General features: G+C 37.4%; 1 protein-coding gene across 3 annotated transcripts in view; it reads right to left on the reverse strand.

Moving 5' to 3' along the window:
* BDP1 (B double prime 1, subunit of RNA polymerase III transcription initiation factor IIIB) overlaps window positions 1-20,311 on the reverse strand; it is a 52,363-nt gene that overhangs the window by 24,598 nt on the left and 7,454 nt on the right. For 2 of the 3 annotated variants that reach the window (XM_039566739.1, XM_039566738.1), the window contains exons 6-24: window positions 19,409-19,542; window positions 18,314-18,408; window positions 17,678-17,732; window positions 16,861-17,004; window positions 15,020-15,304; window positions 14,508-14,682; window positions 13,333-13,492; window positions 10,861-10,937; window positions 9,324-9,468; window positions 9,085-9,161; window positions 8,343-8,502; window positions 7,844-7,926; window positions 6,431-6,662; window positions 5,201-5,385; window positions 4,312-4,528; window positions 3,608-3,795; window positions 2,859-3,042; window positions 1,343-1,458; window positions 443-662 (exon numbers count right to left, since the gene is read on the reverse strand). In XM_039566739.1, coding sequence (XP_039422673.1) covers window positions 443-662; window positions 1,343-1,458; window positions 2,859-3,042; window positions 3,608-3,795; window positions 4,312-4,528; window positions 5,201-5,385; window positions 6,431-6,662; window positions 7,844-7,926; window positions 8,343-8,502; window positions 9,085-9,161; window positions 9,324-9,468; window positions 10,861-10,937; window positions 13,333-13,492; window positions 14,508-14,682; window positions 15,020-15,304; window positions 16,861-17,004; window positions 17,678-17,732; window positions 18,314-18,408; window positions 19,409-19,542 — 2,932 coding nt within the window. The remainder of the gene's footprint in view (window positions 1-442; window positions 663-1,342; window positions 1,459-2,858; window positions 3,043-3,607; window positions 3,796-4,311; window positions 4,529-5,200; window positions 5,386-6,430; window positions 6,663-7,843; window positions 7,927-8,342; window positions 8,503-9,084; window positions 9,162-9,323; window positions 9,469-10,860; window positions 10,938-13,332; window positions 13,493-14,507; window positions 14,683-15,019; window positions 15,305-16,860; window positions 17,005-17,677; window positions 17,733-18,313; window positions 18,409-19,408; window positions 19,543-20,311) is intronic. The other variant, XM_039566740.1, reaches the window with a different exon arrangement.

A 20,311-nucleotide genomic window follows, 5' to 3' on the forward strand; every position in this document is an offset into this window, starting at 1 on the left:
TTATGATCAAGCTGTTAATCTGAGGCAAAACTTCATTTAAAAACTTCCAAGTAGTTTATGGCATCATCACTGTTCCTTGTTCCTCTAGGAAAGCATTTAGCTAACTAAAAAAGATACTACAACCAATATAGTCCTTCAGGAGAAGCCTCCAAGGAGCTCAGAAGAAACCCAGCAATAGAAATACAGCATGCAGGTAGCTACTCATATATTATGATTATGGCTGGAATGTCAAAGTTCAAGTGAAGTCTTTAGATGTCCTATCAATGTGTCACTAACAGAATTTTGGAAAACCCTATAATAGCATGCAAATACTGAACAAGAATTCTTACTAGGCTGAAATTAATGAATGCATTTACAGCAACTTACTTAGATGTCTTAAAAACAGCTAGTGTGAACCAAGCATCAGAAAGTATAGTCAGAAATACGTGAACAGAATTCTCACTTTTGAGGAGAGAGGGTTTTCAGATTCTTCTGCCAAAGGCAGATTCTGTCCTTGATCCATTTCTTCCTCATCTGGGGCAGCAAGTTTTTGTACTCCTGGAGATTCTTTTTCGCTGTCTGTTCTTTCTAGGTTTGGTCTAGTTCTTGAAGACTCGATCTTTCCCAATTGTCCTGATTTCAGAGCACTCAGCTTACCTTCTTGGGAGGTAAATTTTTCAGCACTGGTGAATTTAAAGCAAACAAACAAAAACAAAAACAGATAAAACCACATTTGACTTCGGCTGGGAGGGAAAATAAGCACTTCTGCATTTAAGTTTTGAATCAACACTCGTACATGAGACTAATAGATTGCTTTGTTTAAGATCAATAGAATTTTATTTTAAAATACATTTCTCATTTATGGTTAACTTCGGAGCAGGAATAACAAATGTCTTTGTCAAGACATTTTTAACATAAAAAACAAGTTGGGTTGCTAACCATACCAACATCAAAGTATTGGCAGTCTAACACACACTTAAGATCTTATTTTAAGAAGAGCAGCAGTAAAATAGAAGAGCACATAGGGGGATCAATGAAAGTCAAGTCTCTTACATTTCGCAAAATTTATATGTTACGTGTGTGATTGCTACTTAAGCAAATACAGACCCAGTAATAAAAAACCTTGGTCAAGAAGAGCTATGAGCTCATACAGATCAAGAATGTACCAGATAAACAATGGCAAGGAGTGCAGCTAAAAAAAATGTGCTCTGAAAACACTGGAAGAAGCTGTTTGGAGGCACTGGAAATGAAATACTGTAGAAAGACAAAAGACAAGGAGCAGAGGAACTGACATTTGCAAAAGTGTCTCATTATGCACAGACAAAAGCTATTCAAATGTAATTTTGCTAAACTCAAACCTCACCTGCTTTGTTCAGACAATAAATTTTCAGAAATAGAGGGCACCTGAGGCACCTCTTGCTGTTCCTGTTCCTCTTTGCTCAACACATCTGCTTGACACAATACAGCTTCATTTTCACCCTTAAATTTACAGCAAAAGAAGCATGAAGAAAAATAGAAGTATGTAAGCTTCTAAAACAGACATGTATTTTACATACAAAAATAGAAACTATGCTATTTTCCCAATTGGAATAAAAGTAGGAATCATGTTATCATAGGTCAATTTATATGCAAAAAGGAACAGAAGTCTTCATAGTCCTGGGATACCTAGAGTTAAGCTCTTCAATACTGCATGCACCCAAACACTATGGGAAACACTTGTCTATTTAACATTCAATCAAATCCCTAATACATCAAGCACTGTGGAAACAAAATACTTCAGCAAACGGAAAACCTTTGAAAACTGGACACCGCAGAGGGCAGCACAGACACACCCAAGCCACAATAACATAACCTCAAGATCCAGAAGGCCTAATAAGCTTTACGTCTGTATTTGCCACATTGGTTCCACACAGAAGCCACTCAAACATATCCTTCACCACTTCAGGCCTATGACAGCTTTATTAGTAAAGAGGAGCATCAGACTGGATGATGAAAATCTTCTACAGATTCGCCCAGTACAGAGCGGATGCCTGTGCATGGTTCACAGGCCACAGGTCTAGAGCAGCCAAGACTGAACCACAAGGTACTATCTCAGCTAGGAGTGAGCTGATTGTGACACTGAAGGGAGATGAGAGATGAATGCACAACACAAGTACTTTACACAGGCTAAAGAATAAGACCAGCTATAACCATTCCAACATGAGTCACTCCTGCAAAGTTTACCTGTACTCCAAATCTAAGGCAAGTCAATGCAGACATCCCTACATCCATGATATGATTCATGTACAACCCACAAAAAGGTTACAGAGAACGCATCACACTGTAAACGGCTTTTGAGGATTTTCACAACTTTTACAGTCCCTAGTAAAGTATCTGTGGGGATACACAGTATCAGTTACTTGTATGAAGTAGAGAAGTACGAGGTACTGTAGTGATGAAGCCAGTTAAAGCTTATCAAATTAAAAAACCCTTTTTTTCATAAAAATGGCTGTCCTCTGCCTTCACTTGAGACATTATACTATATTGGTCAACACAGACTTGATTAATCCAGTCAGGAAAGGTGAAATGAGCAAAAAAAGCTAATTTTTATGCATTTTTATTCTTGAGTTTATTTTAAATGTGCATAATTTTTTCCTATCATGCAATCCAATCAAAATCAGATCCTTTGTAAAAAAAATAATTAATACTTTAAGTTGTAGACCTCACTGATTTCTTACCTATAATACCTCAGCTTACCAAGGTTTGGGAATTTTTTTTCATCTAATATATTGTCTCAGCCTCAGGCAACGCAACTTCCATCTTTTCATTTAACTTCATAAAACTGAGCACGCACTTTGAACTAACATTGAAGGCAAAGCCTTACTCTTACTAAAGCTTACCATGACAGCATTGTCAAACTCATCTTTTTGCTCTGCTTCAGGCTTTTTCTTCCTCTCATTTTCTGATATTTGTAACTCCTTCTTTCCAATAGCTCTTACCAAGTTTGGTTTGTACCTCTTTTTCCGTGCCAGCTGGATAGGTGGAAGAGGTGCTTGTTGACATTCTTCTTGAGTGCTGTTTTTGCTATCAAGGCAAAGTTAAGACAGAAAAAATAATCCAAAACTTAATACAAATGCATAGTACAAAAACAAACACAGGTCCATTAGTATTACATGCAAAAAACACTTCAGTTTTTAAGCGAAATCTTGTAAACAAAAAGCTCTGCTGAGTTTAAGTTACAAACAACAATTTGTTCCAGCAAAAATTTCAAACTAACAGTCTTTTGAATATTTCACAATAGAATTAACTAATTCACTAAAGTTAGCTTATTGACTACCTACTGCTATAAAACTGAAGCAATTTTCACATTGTTTCTCTGATAAGCAAACTAGTATTTCCCTGCTTACATGAAATGAATCCAGTCTTTCAGATGATGAAACAGTTGTAAAGAGAATGCTCATTAATTTCATTCTTAGCATAGAAGCTACCGAAATTTTAGTCTCACTAGTGTTGGAACTATGAGAATGGAAATTTTGTGCAGTATTTTCACTAGAGTATATTTACCAGATGGCAATCCACTAGCACGAGGACTTCCTTGTAAAACACTTTCATTGTTACAGTCAAGAATAAAAAGTAGCTAAGCCCTTACGCTGCATTAGTAGTTGAGATGTCATCTTGGTTAATTTCAGGTAGACTGAACTGCATTTCACCATCCTCTGATCTTGAAAATGTTTTTGGGGACTTAGAACTCGGCCTCTCAGAAACCTCCTGAGAGCAAAACGACTTCTCCTTTCCCAAGGATTCTAGTGGGTTTAAGACTTCACATTTTCCTGCTTTCTGAAAAATGTAAACACAAGAACCAGAACAAGTTGTAATAATAAACCAAAATGAGACTTTATTATGTCTATGAAGTTTGGTACTTACCACTCTCTGAAAAACTCAAGATTGAGTTTTTTGCGCTCTCCTACAAAACTCCTAAGTAACTGCTCACTAATGATTTCCTACTCTTTCAAGGACAAATACACACTTTTTTAGTTAAGACAAAATAGCTCGAAATTGGTATTTCTTCTGTGCCATCTTCTATTAATACTTCTTCTTTCTTCACTGTCAACTATAATGCCACTTTGGGTCAGAAAGACATCTGGACACATAGCAAGAGATACAGTCATCTTTTTCTCCTCACATACGACCAAGTGAAAAGTACACAAGTTTTAATACAGAAAATTTCAGCTTTTGAAAAAATTATTTCAAGAAGTTATTAACTTCATATTTTTTTTTAATCATCAGTATTTCATTTCACAAAACCAAAAGCTCAAATATAACTAAAGTTAAAAAAAAAAAAAAAAGCCTTACATCTGCGTCAGGAGGGATGCTACATTCACTATCACACTGTGTCAAACTTTCTTCCTTGTTGGTATCTTTCTGTGATGCACCTTTATTATTTATATCCAGCACTTCCTTTCTAGTAGTTGTTGTTCTTACATTTGGCTTTGGTCTCTGGAATCGACTCCTCAGTAGCCGAGCTGATGATACAACAGTTTTCTCCTCTTCCTTCTGAGGATGAGATTCCCTACAAAAACAAACAAAAGCACAGTCAAAGGCATGGGACAATATGGCATACTTGTATGCAGCTCTCAGAGCAATAACAATGTTAGTGACAGGAAAAAAGATCCAATAAAAACACAGTGATCATCACCAAAAGCCTGTGTATCTTATAAGTAGGTAAGCAAAGGTAAGTTAACTGCAGCTTCCAGTTGAGGCCTGCAAGGCAAGTTGAGACATTTTAACATGATATATACATTTTACAAATGCCTTTGTCTAATCACGTTTAAAGCTACCCAGTAGACTTACAGAACACCTGTGGTTGACTACTTTTTTTAAGAGACACTTGAATTGAAAACCAGACCCTGTACTCAAGGATTTATATAAGCACACTGGGATGCACTGTGGAGACCAACATGGAGAAGACAATCATAGGGACCAAGCATCAGAAAAACTCATTTATTTGAAAATTAGGCCCATAGTCCAAAGATCAAATTAACATCCAACAGCATGTAAATTTAATGCTTTCAAGCCCTTGGGGGTTTTGTTAGTTAAAGTCTAGTATTGTCTTGATTAAACATCTCTTTATATATATAACACTTGTTTGTAATGCTGGAGTTGAATGTAAAATGGTAAAATACCTAGAGATACTGATGGCTTTGAACCATTCCTTCTCTCCATTTAAGTAGAATAACCTTACCCTGCATTGGAATCTGAAACCTCTTTCAAGACATCTGACAATTCCTTTTCACTTCCATAGCTTTCTGCTTCTGAGGACTTTTCTTGGAAACACTGTCTTGTATTTATTGAGTTCATCTTAGAATCTGTAGAAACAACTTCTAATGTCACACTGGATGGCTGAGTGTCTTCATGAACTGTTAAATCCTAAAACAAATAAAAGTTCCACTCTTAAGATGAAATACTTGCTCAATCTCTCTTTCAGAAGAGCAGAAGGAACATGAGAAATTTTTTATGTTTCCTACAGAAACACTAAAATTTCTCTTGCTTCTTTTGCATCCAACTAATATCAGTGTCTACTATAAAGTAAGTTATTTCTCTTTATACTTTATTTTTTAAGTGGTTCATCTTCCAAGACATTTTTTCTTTGCATTTCTCTTTTCAGATCTGGTATCATAATATGACAAAGCGAGATATATTCAATTTTCATGTATGCTCATTTTGACTAGGGTAGAGTTAGCTTTCTTCACAGTGTCATGTATGGGCCTGTGTTTTGGGTTTGTGCTGCACACAGGATTGATAATATAGAGATGTTTTAGTTATTGCTGAGCAGGGCTTACACAGAGCCAAGGCCTTTTCTGCTTTTCATACTGACAAACTGGAGAAGAAACTGGGGGGGCACAGAAGGATGGGAAGAGACACAGTCAGGACAGGAGACCTCAACTGAACAAAAGGATATTCCATACAACACACGGCTTAGTATATAAAGTGGGGGGAAATGGCTTTTGTCTTCCTAAGTAACCATTATGTGTGATGAAGCCCAGCTTTCCTGGGGATGGCTGAACACCTGCCTGTTCATGGGAAGTAGTAAAAGAATTTCTGCTGATGCTCTGCACATGAGTATAGCTTCTGCTTTCCCTATTAAATCTTACATCCAGCACTCAGGGGTTTATCTCAGCCCATTTTCTGGCTTTTACCCTTCCAATTCTGTCCCCAGTGCTGCTAGTGGGGCAGTGAGCAAGAGAGCTGGTACTTGGTTGCTGACTGGGGTTAAACCTGACACCATGGAAAACAGAACCCAAGTGCAAAAATGAGGAAATTTTATGACAATGAAGATTATTCTGAAATAATAAATAAAGCATGCAAAGCCTATCCTTACAAATTATGTGGTATGTACCTAGGCTTTGTTACCAAGGCTTCTACTAAGGACCCAGCAAAACAGTGTGCATAAGCAACTGCTCAAGAAACTTACACTTTTGAGGGAGGGATCATTGTTTTCATCTTGATGACGTATCACACCTTTTTCTGCTTCTCCACCTTCAGCTGTCTCCTCTTCAGGATCTTTTTCATCTATCAGTTCTTTTTGCCTTGCAACAGTTCTTCCTAGATTTGGTTTTGGTCTCTGTATTCTACCTCTCTTTAGAGGTGTTGGATTCAACATGCTCTGTTTGCCATCTTCTTTTAAACCAGCTGTTTCGTTAGACCTGGAAAAACATATATACATGAAGTAGATACCACACCTGAAAGTGGGAGAAGATTTGGAGAAGTGATTTTTTTTCCCCATTTTTTTAAACAGTTAGTAACACTTACCTAAATGGTATTACTAGCATCTTGAAAGAATAAAATTAGAAGTGTATCTACTAGGGACTGAGAGTTTAAACATATGTTTGCCCTGTTATTTTTCTCTTTCCATTGGTGACAGGGTACCGCACTAGAGAGACCTTCTTTTGGCCCATAATGGACCTCTCTATATTCCTATCTAGTCTAGAGGCAGACAGACCTAATTAATAAAGAGTTTTAAAAAATTTGCAAATGTTCAGACTTTTTCTTCAGTGTATTCAGAAAATACATAAATAACTTTGTTATCTCACTAAGGTAAAAATATCAGTAGTGCACTACTAGAACTGTCAGATTCTTCTATGCCTTTTTACACTGAGAATCAAGTTACAGAGCAGATTAATGAAAGAAATAACTGAAAATATTTTTCTGGCAGATGGTCAAACCCAGTTTATCTCCATCCATCCTCTTAACTATCTCCCTTTAAAAACAAAAGTTTGAGGCTTTGATTTTTTTATTTCTATTCTTGGTTGAGGTTGGTTGGGGGATTTTTTGGGGAGGTATTTGGGGGACAGTTGGCTTTTTTTAGTATTTATTTTTTACAATCTCTTCTGTAAAACATGTTATTCCTTTTACACTACAGCTGCCACTTCTGTACTGGCACGTTGAAGAAAAATGCAACACGTAATAAATATGTGCATTAAATGGCCCACATATTGGATTTTTTTCTTCCTTTTATTTGATGCCTAACACTTAACTACACCTTAAGAACACTTACTCCTGTTTAAATACTTAAGCACTGAAAAGGATGCATTTTAGTATTAAAAGCCAGTAGCTAAGGCTTGTTTTAGTTTTCAAGGGACTAAGCTTTCAGGGTTTTTGCATTTACCATGACTGACTTATAATTTAAAAGCACCACTTTAAAACCAGAAGTGTTTAATTTATGTTTCCTAAGTGAAGATTCCTATTTTGCCCTCAATTTCTGTCTCACTGCAGAAGTTTCTGCAAAAACTTCTCCAACTACCACACTGTAAAATACCACCAGAAGTGACAGGAATGGTAAATTGCAAGACAGCAGCACTTATCTTCTTACTTATCTCATACTTACTGAGACATTGTCTCCAGGACTTTGTCATCTTTTTCTGCAGCATCTTCACTGGTAACATCAGATCTATTACCTTGGTCATTATTCTGAATAGAAACAGAACATTATGACATGAACTACCTTAGGTTTATAAAATACAGCATCACCTAACTGACCAAGTAACTGTTCATAAGAGGAGACAAAATAGATTGCTTATGACACATATACAATTACAGGGTACATTTCACAGTCAGACAGGTGCAGTAAAAGCTAGATCAAACACCTAAAGTTGTATTTGCTGCAGGACATGAAAGATTATTGGTATCTACTGTGTGTTTAACAACCTCTCAGCATAGCTGAGGTTACCACACTGTCACTGAAAGCAAGTTAAGTAAGTGGCTAATTCCTGATTATATTCAGGAGCAAAAAAGTAAAGAAAAAAACCAAAAAGATAACATTACTGCTGCATCCAGCAGATTTTCATCTAACACATTATCTTCAGTTACATTACTTTATTAAATACCTTCTCAGTTTCCCCCTTAGGCTGTAGATGGGACATTTTATCATTTCCTGCATCTTTTTCAGGCTCTTCTTTCCTTCCAGATGCTCTTGTGACATTAGGTTTAAATCTCTGTCGATATCCTCTAACTATTGGCTTTGCAATGGAAGTTTTTTCAGGTTCTCTGCACAAAGGATCCACAACAGTGACATTCATTCCATAATATTCAAGCCTATCTAACATACAATATCTTGCACAGATTTTTTTACTGGAATTGTGTTGTCTTCAGAAAGATTTGGCCAAACTTAGGCAAGTTGCTTCACACAAGAAACAAGATTTGTTTAGTCTTACAACATGTGAAAATTCAATTTATCTATGTGTTAAAAAGAGATTAATTTATCACACAGGGGAGGAACCTAGACTACATGCCATAGCTGCTTCTGCAAGCATCAGAAGCAGAGCCATTACCTGATAACTGAGGCTGGGAGGAAAGCAAAGCCATAGTTATCACTTTTCCTCTCTCAAATTACAGGCATTGTTGGTACTTCATAAAGCAGTGCTTTCCTCAACTTTCCACAAAAGATGTACATATTTTCTACCAAAGTACCATCTGGTATCATCAAAACAAAAATGCTCAAGTCAATTTTGAGATTTATATTAAAGCTTCACAGTCATTGCTATCTTTTATTAAGAGAACTATACGGAACAAGTTAACAATTACAGTCAGTTAATTCCAGGAAAGTGGAAAAATTATCTCAATACTTACTCAGATGCAGTATCCAAATCCCTGTTCTCTACTTCCGTGGCTTCATTTCTGTTTCTCCTACTGTCCTCTTCAGAGCACTGGAATCGAGGCAAGAATATTACTCTTTGACAAGTGCAGACATCTCAGTAGCAGTTCTCAAAATGTTACTTAGAAGACTGTCGCTGGTCCATAGTATCAACATTGAGCAAAACAGATGCAGCATCAAGAACAACATACTAAGTAACATTCCTCTTTCTGACCTTTTCACCGGCATTTGCAAGGGTTGGAGGGGAAGTTTTCGCTTCTGTTTTGTCTTGTGTTGCTGTCTCCCTCCTTCCAGATGATCTCACTAAATTGGGTTTAGGTCTTTGCAAGCGCCTTCTGTCTGCTGACTTCTCAGTTTTCCTTAAGATACAAAAGAATGTGGTATGCATTATTACCAACAAGAGACTTAAAGTCTTACATGGTTCAAGATGTACTTGAAGAGCATCACAGACTGCATGGGTCAAGACACTGCATGCAGCAAGATAATTGACAGAAAAAAACCCATTGCATGTTTCTGATATTAAAAGACATGCTACAGTGTTATGAAAACAGCATCAAAAAAGCTTTAGCAACTTTGCTGGCTTTCAGTGGAATCTACTTAAAAACAGTTGAAGGAAGCATTTCCTGCTGTTAAATAAATAGGAATATTTCTTCTCCTAGGGATTCACGATTCACGTGAATTCCCTTTTATATAGAAACAACATAAATCTGCCCTATATACAATGTTTCGCATCTGCCTCTCCTGTTCCCCCATCCCCTTTCAAAGCTATCTCAGTCATGGAAAAACAAACTTCTTTCAAATACCTTGTCCTACAGACAACATCCACATGTTACTGAAGAATGGGGTACATACATCACTCTCTGTGTCCTTAACCACTGCAGTGGATTGTCCTGGGATTCACACACTGACACAGCCCTGTATCTTATCAACAATCCTCAGATTACGAACTACTACCTTTTCTTATATTCTCCCCAGAACAGGACAAATAAAGCTTTTGACAGTCTTCATCGTAAGAATGAGCTGCCATGCCAAAAAGGAAAGACGGAAGCATGAAAATCAACTCAGCGTTAACTAGTATCCCATCTCTAAATCACCCTCAAAAAACTCTATCATGAAATAAGAAGTCAATGATCATGCAAAAATGGAAACTTTAGGCACAGACTTCTTTAAACACCATTTCTCACCATAAGAAACAGTCACCAAAATCAACTTCATAAAGGAGTACAGACAAGACAGAGACATTCTGGAGTATTTTGTATCTTAGAGGCTTGCACCAAGTTTTGAAGAGGAACAGTTTCCAAAAAAGAATTACACTACACACATAAGATCTGAAGTACAACTTATTAGTGTACAGCTAATAAGCTCTGATGGACAACTACAAATGTCAGAGAATTCAGTGAGCCCCTTCTATTAAAAAAAACAAAAATCAAATTTCACAGCCAAGCTGTAGATTTTCACATTTACCCACAATGTGACAGGATTTCTTCATTCTCTTGCTCTTGCTGGTTGTAGTAAGACTAGTTTGTTTTTTTTCAAAGTTTAGCTAAGTCTTTATCCCTGTTCCTATCTACCATTTAGATCATAGCTAATGCACTGCTACTCAGTAATCAAAAACTTCACTGAATATGGAAAACAAATTATCATGATCCCCTGACTGATTCAACCTGCTATGGTCAATTGGAATTATATCCAAATTGAGTAGATACAGGTTTAGTTCAAGTGCCACTGCAAAGTAAAATAATTCTACTTACATGATTTCAGACTGTGAACCACCCTCTGATGCACTCTGCTTTTCATCTGTTTTTTGTGAGTGATGTGTACCTTCGTCCTGAGGAAGAAAAGAAATGTAGAAAAGAAACAATAAATACAGATGATCTTTTACTGTAATGTAAAGAAAAGCAAAAACAAGATTCCCACAATGGCTGAGGGTGGAAGCGTCTGCTAGAGGGCTCCTAGTCCAATCCCTTGATCAAGTGTAGTGGGTTAACCTGGGCCAGATGCCAGGTACTTATCAAAACTGCTCACTCACTCCTCTCTGCAGCTGGACAGAGGAGAGAAAATTTAACACAGGGTTCATAGCTTGAGATAAGGACCAGGAGAGAGATCACTCACTAAATACCATCATGGGTAAAACAGGTTCAGCTTAGAGATATGAAGTAAATTTATTGCTAACAAAATCAGAACAAGATAATGAGAAGTAAAATAACCTTAAAAACACCCTCCCCACACCTCTCCCTCCTTCCAGTCTACCTCCTACCCCAGCAGTGCAAGGAGACAGGGAATGGGGGCTATGGTCAGTTCATCCTACTGCTCAGGGAGAGGAATCGTTCTCCTGCTGCACCCTGGGGCCCTTCCTATGAGAGACAGTTCTCCATGAACTTCTCCAACGTGGCTCCATCTCATGGGCACCAGTCCCCCTCAAACTGCTGCAGCATGGGTCACTCTTCCACGGGCTGCAGTTCTCCAAGGACAGGCTGTTCCAGCCTGAGAGCAGGGCCCCTCTCTCCATGAGTCTCGCATGGGATCACAGCCTCCTCTCCACCTGCTCCAGTGTGGGGCTCCTCCATGGGGTGCAGGTGGATCTCTGCATCCCCATGGATCCCCATGTGCTGCAGGGCTAGAGCTGCCTCACCACAGCCTGCAGAGGAATCTCAGCTCCAGTGCCCAAAGCAACCACAGACCTTGGTGTCTTCAGAGTTGTTCTCCTCACATGTTCTCACTCCACTCTTCTCTGGCTGTAATTACTACTGCAAAACCCTTTTTTGTTTTGAATTCTTCTTAAATCTGTTATCACAGAGGCGTTAACATAATTTCTAATTGGCCCAGCCTTGGCCAGCAACACGTTCATCTCTGGAGCCACTAGGGATTGGCTCTGCCAGGCATGGAAGAAGCTTCCAGCAGCTTCTCAAAGAAGCCACCCCTGTAGCCCCTTGTTACCAAAATCAGGCCATGCAAAAACAATACATCAAGCCACATGGAGCTGGTTGCCCAATACTGTGTCCAGACAGCTTTTGAATCTTGCCAAGGATGGAGACTCCGCAGTCTCTCCGGGCAGCCTGTGCCAGTGCTTGGTAACCCTCACAATGAAACAGGATTTCCTGGTGTTCAGAAGGAACCTCCTGTCTTGCATTGTTTGCCCATTATCTCTTGTCCTGTCAATGGGCACCCCTGGAAAGAGCCTGGCTCCGTCCTGTTTGCACCCTCCCCCTGGGTTTTTGTGTAACTGTTGAAGAGATCCCCCTGAGCCTTCTCTCCAGGTTGAACAGCTCCTGCTCCTTCAGCCTTTTGTTGTAGGAGAGATGCTTCCACCCCTTTGCCATCTGTGTGAGCCCTTGAGGGGCTGTCTCCAGTGTGTCCAGGTCTCTCCTACCAGGGAGTTCAGAACTGGTCAGTCCTCCAGGTGGCTTCATCAGTGCTGAATGAGGGGCAAGGATCACCTCCCTCAGCCTGCTGGCAGTGCTTCTGCTGCTGCTGCAGCCCAGGTTACCATTAGCTGGTTGTGCAGCCACAGCACCTTCCTGGTTCATGTTCAACTCGGAGACCACCAGGACAGCTGGGTTCTTTTCTGCAAAGCTGCTTTCCATCTGGGTGGCTTGCAGCGTGTGCTGGTGCCTTGGGTTGTTCCTCCCCCGACACAGGACTTTGCCTCTCCCCTTGCTGAACTTCCTGAGATTCCTGTCAGCCCATTTCTCCAGCCTCTCCAGGTCCCTCTGGAGGCCAGTACAACCTTTGGGTGTCTCTGTCTTTGGGAAGCAACTCCTTCCAGATCTGCCTAATGTGTAAACTTGCTGAGGTTACAGCTTATCCCATCATCCAGATCATTTGTTGAGCAGCACAAACAACTCAATGCACATTCCACTCAAATCAGATTCCAACACCGTGCCAGTAAGCATATGCCAATAAAATCCTGCACCAAGGCCCAGCTGTTCATATTGCAGTCCTTCACTTTTGAATAATTAAACTGTTTGGCTGTTTAAATTGTCTATGAGAAGTCAGGCATGCACACTATACTTTCTGAATAAATTTAGGTTAACAGACAACTCATTAAACCCAGGAAAACTGATAGTATTTAAATTTTGGTCATGTTCTTAGGCCTGTTGATTGTTTTCCACCTGGTGGTGAAAATGACACAAAAACAACCAAAAAATGACTTTGATTTACAAACCACTTCTAATGATCATGGGCAAGATCTCGAGAAGGACTACATTAAAAAATAACAATACCTTTGTTTCTGTAGTTTCTACAGATTGTACTTCCTTGCTTCTAATATTTGCAACTGGTAACTCTGGACTCTGGCTTTCCTGTGATGTGTCATCTCTAATATCTCTGGTCCTCAATTTAGCAGATTCTGCTTCTAGTGTAACATCATTGCTATCTTCAAGGCTGAAATAAATAAAAACATATAGGAACATTAGTGTATTTGTATGAAAAAAGCTATTTCTGCTTACAGATAGATCAAGTTGCACAGAAAAACAATGCAATTTTGACGCAAAATAACTACCCGTGTTTCAGAGAATCTCACAAAGTTTTAGTAATATTTGCAGAAAATGAGCTTTAAAACAACTTTAGTATTTTTGCACTGCAATTTTAAGATGATGTTAAAATCTCACCTCATTATTCTAGACTGACTGCTTTTAAAAAAATAAACTTTAACATGAACAACTATATGCAGATGCTTTTTGCCTCTGATCTTTTGTAACAGTCTAGGTTGAGTCCAAAGGCAAATAGCTGTTCCTGCATATGCTTCTAATGGACTATTAAAGAAAATAAAAGTTTCTGGGAATCTGTATAAAATAACAAACAATTACAATGCAGCTAAATACAACAAATCAACACACAAAATTCTAAAGTAGCACTCACAGTGTCATAATGAACTTTCAGATTACCACTTTCACATATAACAAGTTTAATAAACAAGCATTCACTTTCTTTCTAGTAAAAGTATGCCCAAAACTGAAACCAAAAGCTTTCCTCTCACCCAGACTCTGCATAAATAAAATCTAAGCAACATTCCTTTTCCACAAGAACCATTTTATTACAGATAAAAATTCCAAGCATTTAGTAACTCAACTTAGCAACACTGTCAAGCAGTACTTCAAGAGAAATATTAGAAGTTAGGATAAACAATGGCCTTCCTAAACACTCTTAAAAAATGAAATAACTTTTGGAAGTGACTTTAGTAATTATGTACGTTAATTTTGCAAGAGCGGCCATTAGGACAGAGAATATTTTGGTGTGTAAATCATAAACAGCTTATTACACCCCAGGACAGCTCTCAGAAACCAGAAATCTGCACATTATGTGGCAGTTAAATGGTGGTAAATATGAAAAAATAAAACCAATATTAAAACTTTAAAGTATTTTTTGTTTTGCCTAAGTGTTCCATTATAAACATTACCTGCCTAAATTGATGGCACCTTCTCTCTCCATTTGGTTATTCACTGGTAAACAGGACTCTGACCTCTCTTCCTCTGTTACAGCAGTCTCATTTTGTTTTCCTTCAATAGCACAATCCACTTCTTCTCCACAGGCAGTATGACCATCATTGCTTGCATCATGCATCACTTTTTTCCCTGATAATTAATAAGAATTAAATCAGTTTGGACATTCTGGGAAATATCTTAGAATTCCAGTAATCAAATCCTAGCTACAGTGAAAAAGAGTTCATATAAGACTAAAAATCCCAGTAGAAAAAGTCTAAGTACTAAGATTTAAGAGAACTGTTCTCGTCTAAAAAAAAGTATGTTTCAATTTAGAATGAAAGCTGATTTTGAAAGGCATTGTTCCACAACCTCCCACAAGGCAGATCAGCAGTATGAACCAAAGACCAAATTCTGACTTTTAAGCTTGCAATGACTTTATATAAAATCTCTATTTGAATGTTTGAAAGTGAGCACTTTTGCCTCTTACTTTTATTAGAGGATATCCCTTCTTCAGCAGTTTTTGAAGGAACAGACATTTCTTCTGGAATATTCTCTACTTCCTGTTCAAGATCCTCTTTTCTCTTCTTCTTTCTCTTCTTTTTTGCTAATGCTGGCTCTAAGGCAACCTGTTCCTCTGCCTGTTCAGAAATGCCCAAAGATTCCTCATTTTCTTTCTCAGCCGTCACACCATCTGCTTCTGTTTCTGCATCAGAAATTTCAGTTTCCTGAAGATCATCTTGATCATTAGCAGCTTCTGTGCTGGCAGCTTTTGCTATTGAGACAATATGGTTCTCGGTTAACAGACTGGTGGAGTATTAGGAGTCATAAATAGCAAAAGCATTTCTACTAAAAACATTTGTGTACTCATATATCACTGCCAGTACACTGCCAGGTGTATGAGCAGGACTGGGGAAAGTCAGTCATTGACTTGCCAGAAAAGCTTCATCATAGAATAACTTCAGCAATTAATACAAAACATATTCTGTACGCGGGAGAACACTTCACCAGGGGAAAGTCAATATGGGATGTAAAGCCAATTTAGTAAATGTTATTGTGCCTATGCTTTTTCACAGTTTACACAGACACATTTGGATTCAGGGAAAATAGACATCGCTATTCCTATAAAGAATTCCTGTATCTCTGCAGAAATAGGTGATGAAGGTTACAGAATGTACGCCATAAAAAAGTAATTTTTTATCAAGAAATCTATTACAGTTGATCATTCTAACTTACATAAGAAAGCTGAAATATTATCTAGCTAATAATTTGCAAATTATTTTCTGGGTTTAATGAGTTTCTAAAATTTTACTCCCTGCTGTTTTAAAGGAAATTTTGTCTTGATCCTGTATTTAACCACCAAGAACCTTTCCTTTCCTTTTTATTACTCTTAAATGAATTTGTTTCCCTGTAATTAAGAAGTCCAAAATGCAAGAGAAGTAGAAAAGCATACTCGCATTGCTTTACACACAAAGTACCTTTAATCTACCACTAAAGTGTAGAAACAGAATTTCTCTATGTGGTTTTAAGTCCTAGTACATGGGATATTTTACTTAATCAAATCCAAAACCAAGGCTATAGAAAAGCAGCAACTATTTCAGTTTTAAGAGATGTTGCTTCCTAGCTGGCATCCCCTTTAAAAAGATGTTCACTTGTTTGTTTCACAATGCCGTCTACAAAAGAATGGGTCCTTGTGGAGCAAACAAGTGAACAATACCAAAGAACTAGCAAGAAATTTATGAAACGGTCAGTATAACTATTTTTAATTAAAGCACATCTGTGAAAAGTCCTTTCCCAGGTACTAAGATAGTAAGACACAGTGGTGATCAACAGTAATTAATCACAATCTTTATTTTGAACAGACCAGAAAGATACCACAACTTTTACATGATTCTGTGAAAAGAATCATACACCTCAAACTTAGGAAGATAAACTACTATTAAAGGAGAAACGGAACCCTTAAAAGAGGAGGCTTTTACATGCAAGAAAACTTTCAACACAGAAGAGTTTGCCAAAAATATGATTTTGGCCCAAAAATTCTACAAGTGAATTCATTAGCAGCTCAGGGAGATCCTTTGAACTGGTGAACTAGAACATCAGTGCTTCAGATTGTGGAAGAGCACTATTTTCACTGTGGTATCCTGTTTCAGCTCTGTTACTAATTATTACCATCCTGCACATCAGTAAACTACACCTGAAAAAGCTACACTATGAAGCTAAGATCTTGCCCTCTGTACAACAGGGAAGGAAAAGATTCCATATGTGATTTTTCCTCTGCTAGATTACTGACCACTGCTCTGTAATGCCATCTCAAGCACTCTTTTAAAGTACCTTTTGACTTCTTCTGTGGCCTTGGAGACTTCTTTTTCTTTGGTTTCTGGCTTTTAACAGTCTTTTGCTTCCTCTTTTCCTCATCTGCTAAGACCTTCTCAAGCAGCTGGGCAAAGAATTCAAAATCAAAGGGTCGTTTTTCTTCTATCAGATTAAAGCAAAGACATAGAACAGATTTCGAAGTTGATTATTTTTTTGAGTTTCAGCTTTGTAAAATAATCAGTGATACACAACATGATACTAAAAAGCAAACATTACGTACATTTAAAAGAGAATTCTTCTTGAAAATATTTTCTGTATCACTTGAGCAGGGGCTGAAGTTGACATAAAGGTGACTGGATTATGGTATATTAGTTTTCAAAAACAAGTTATAAATCTAAGTAGTTCAGAAAACTTAAGAACTGACAAATACATTAACTGTATCATAGTACCAAATAATGTATTACCATGCTGCTGTAGGACATATGTACCTCATTCAACTAACAAAGAAAGTCTTTAAGGACTCTTAAAGCAGTTTACAATAAATAACTGTTAGAAATTCCCACAAGTCAGAAGAATTATCTTCAACTAATATATACAGAAGAAAGTTTATATTAACCTCATTTAGCAGACATCTAGAAAAGACAGAAAATAAACCTAAAGATTGTTATTGTGAACTATGCTTGTTATAAAAACCTAAGACTCCACAGCTTCTGGACTCATCTACGAGCAAAAACTCTCTTGTAAGTAATTCAAACATGGCAAAGCACAGAAATTACCATGAAAAGAGATGGCTACCATTTAATGACTCATTTTAGGGTGGGGAATATTTACTTACTGAAAGCTTTGTCTATTCTCCATCCATTAGCTTTTTCCTCACGTTTGAACTTGTTCTAAAAGCAAATGCACAGTTGTGTTTACCATTAAGCAAAAAATGCAACAATATGTTGTACAAAATGGCAGCTCAAGATAAGCCTTCAGTGCAACAAACCAAGTAAAGTGGTTGAAATTTTCATGCACATTCACAGAACACAAGTTTGTAATTAATTTTTAAATATAAAATCTGTTACCATAGCTATCCCAGTTACACTCTTTTTATTATTTTCTACACCTTTTCCTGACTTTTAATCTAAGCAAGGTTTGAAATAGTGAAGACTTTCCCAGCTGTGTACAACAAAAGAGACAACACTGAAGCCCCTTACCAAACAGCCATTTAGGATTACCAGGATTCTTCAACTAAAACAAAGTGTGTCTAAGTATGCTAGATTTACTAGATACATTCACTGAAATTCAACGAGCATTTTAATGTTTCAGATACTTACAACCTCTTGAAACAGGTATTAAAAAAAAGCATTACTATGGAAAAAATTAGCACCACAATTATCACACAATAAAGGAAGCATGGGAATGTAAATAAGAAAAAGAAAAGTGAAACCAGATGCTTAATTGCTCTGTTGAGTACTTCAATTTTTACCTTAATTTCTGCTCTGGCTCTGTGAGGAAACAGCCGTCCAATCAAGGAGAAGTCTGTTCCTACCATACTGATAGCTAGAAAGAACATATCTGTTTCTAGAAGGGAAAAGAAAGAAAAAATTATACACGCTTAAGTATTTACTAAACCATCTTTCTTGCTATCAGAAATAAAAACACCTTGCAAACTTACTGTCATAAGATCAGTAACTTTGAGGCTGTCTACTGTAGCTGCAAGTTCAGATGAGTATATGTGGAGTATGTTTGTTATTTTACCTAGGTCACTATAGTAAACATTTATTGAATCTATCAACAGAACTACCAACTATCAACAGAAGGAATTGTCTAATCTATTAGAAAACTGCAAAATGTGAAGTATGTTTTCTAAAGCCAGCAAATCAAAGCTAACCAACCCAAAATTGCCCCTGTCCATTTTCATTACGAACACAAGCACAAACAGAATTCAGAAAAACACCACGTAAAGTCTACCGTCTCCATTATTATTTAACAGGAAGAGTGCATTCCAAAAAGAGCACAGTGAATTCTGAAGCTAATTTTTCCATCTACAGCTGTAAAAAGTAACTTCCAATTGTAAAAAGTCCTGCAGTGTTGTAAGGCTAGAGACAATAGTCAATTGACAGCAGGAGTAATGAAGAACCCAACCCACCCACTCATCAAAACACAGCTGTCCATCTGCACTGGAATTAGTCCACACAGAGATACCTTCTACAATCTCTTCTTACCTATGCTGGAGGAACTTAGTTAAGAAGTACCATACAGAGCTCAAATATCTGTAAGCCAGAATCCAAAACTATGCTTTTGATAAAGCAAACGAGCATTTCCTCAACATTTAAACATCCGTGGCAGAAAAAAGCACAGGTAGCCTACATATAAAAAGGCACTTGATTTTTTAAAAATGCCATTTTTCACAGTAAATACCACAGCTCTGTCTGCTGTAAGAGTTTGGAGGGTTGAGATGACATGGCATGTGAGTAGATTCATTTACTCCACTGGGAATAAAAACTGCCAAGTATAAAGCATAGGAGGAAAACTAGGACTTTTCTGCAGACTCAAAACTTGAAATCAAAAATATACTCACCTTTATTTGACCACGGTTTTGTGTAAAAGCTTTTCCTGAAGCTAGAATACGTTGTTGTAGAGCCACGCTCAAAGATGGGATCATTTTCTTCTACAACACATGGACCTTTTGTTCTTAGAACTTCTACAGTTAAGCTGGGAAAGTAAACACACAAAAAGACTCACCTCAAAATATTGCTAAGAAAACATGTAGTAGATGTTTACAAGACAGATGTTCAAATTTTTTGTCACAAGTGAGCACTTCTACTGTGTAATTAATTTTAGTAATTACACTAACGTGTACTTTAATGGGAGAATGCAGCAAGAAATCACTACCCTACTTACCCTGTGTAAGTAAATTTGTTTTTTCTGTTTTATAAGATTTAATACAGACAGACATAATTAAGTAGCTTAAAAAAAAAAAAAAAAAGACCTTTTAACATTTGAGAAATCTAGTTTGCAAAACCACGACAGCCTCTCAATATCCTTCAAGAAAACTTTCAAATTCTTTTACCAGGTCCTCTTTATCCTTAAACCTTGGCCTAAACTTCATGTTAGATACATCTTTGGGGAACTCAGAAATTTGATAATCTACTTTTTGAAGGTCATATTCTAAGCAAAGTTACTGAAAACACTGACAGAAGAATAAAGCAGCAACATGCAAGATGCAAAACTGGAGCAAATCGTACTGAAAACCAAATAATTGTAAGCAGATACATGTTAACTGTGAGAAGCAATGAAGTCAGCTAAACAGAAGACATTTGGAAGTTTGGCAAATCTTCAGTTCACTCACTGTAATAAAATATGTCATCTTCCTCTCTACCTCCTTCCCCAAAAGCATTTCTGATAAAGTATGCCATAGCAGAGATGCAGATTACTGCTGCTCGTATTTTGCCACATACTTAAGCTGTTTCCCAAGTTAGCG

The sequence above is a fragment of the Corvus cornix genome, chromosome Z (genome assembly GCF_000738735.6).
Source record: "Corvus cornix cornix isolate S_Up_H32 chromosome Z, ASM73873v5, whole genome shotgun sequence".
NCBI classification, from domain to species: Eukaryota; Metazoa; Chordata; class Aves; order Passeriformes; family Corvidae; genus Corvus; species Corvus cornix.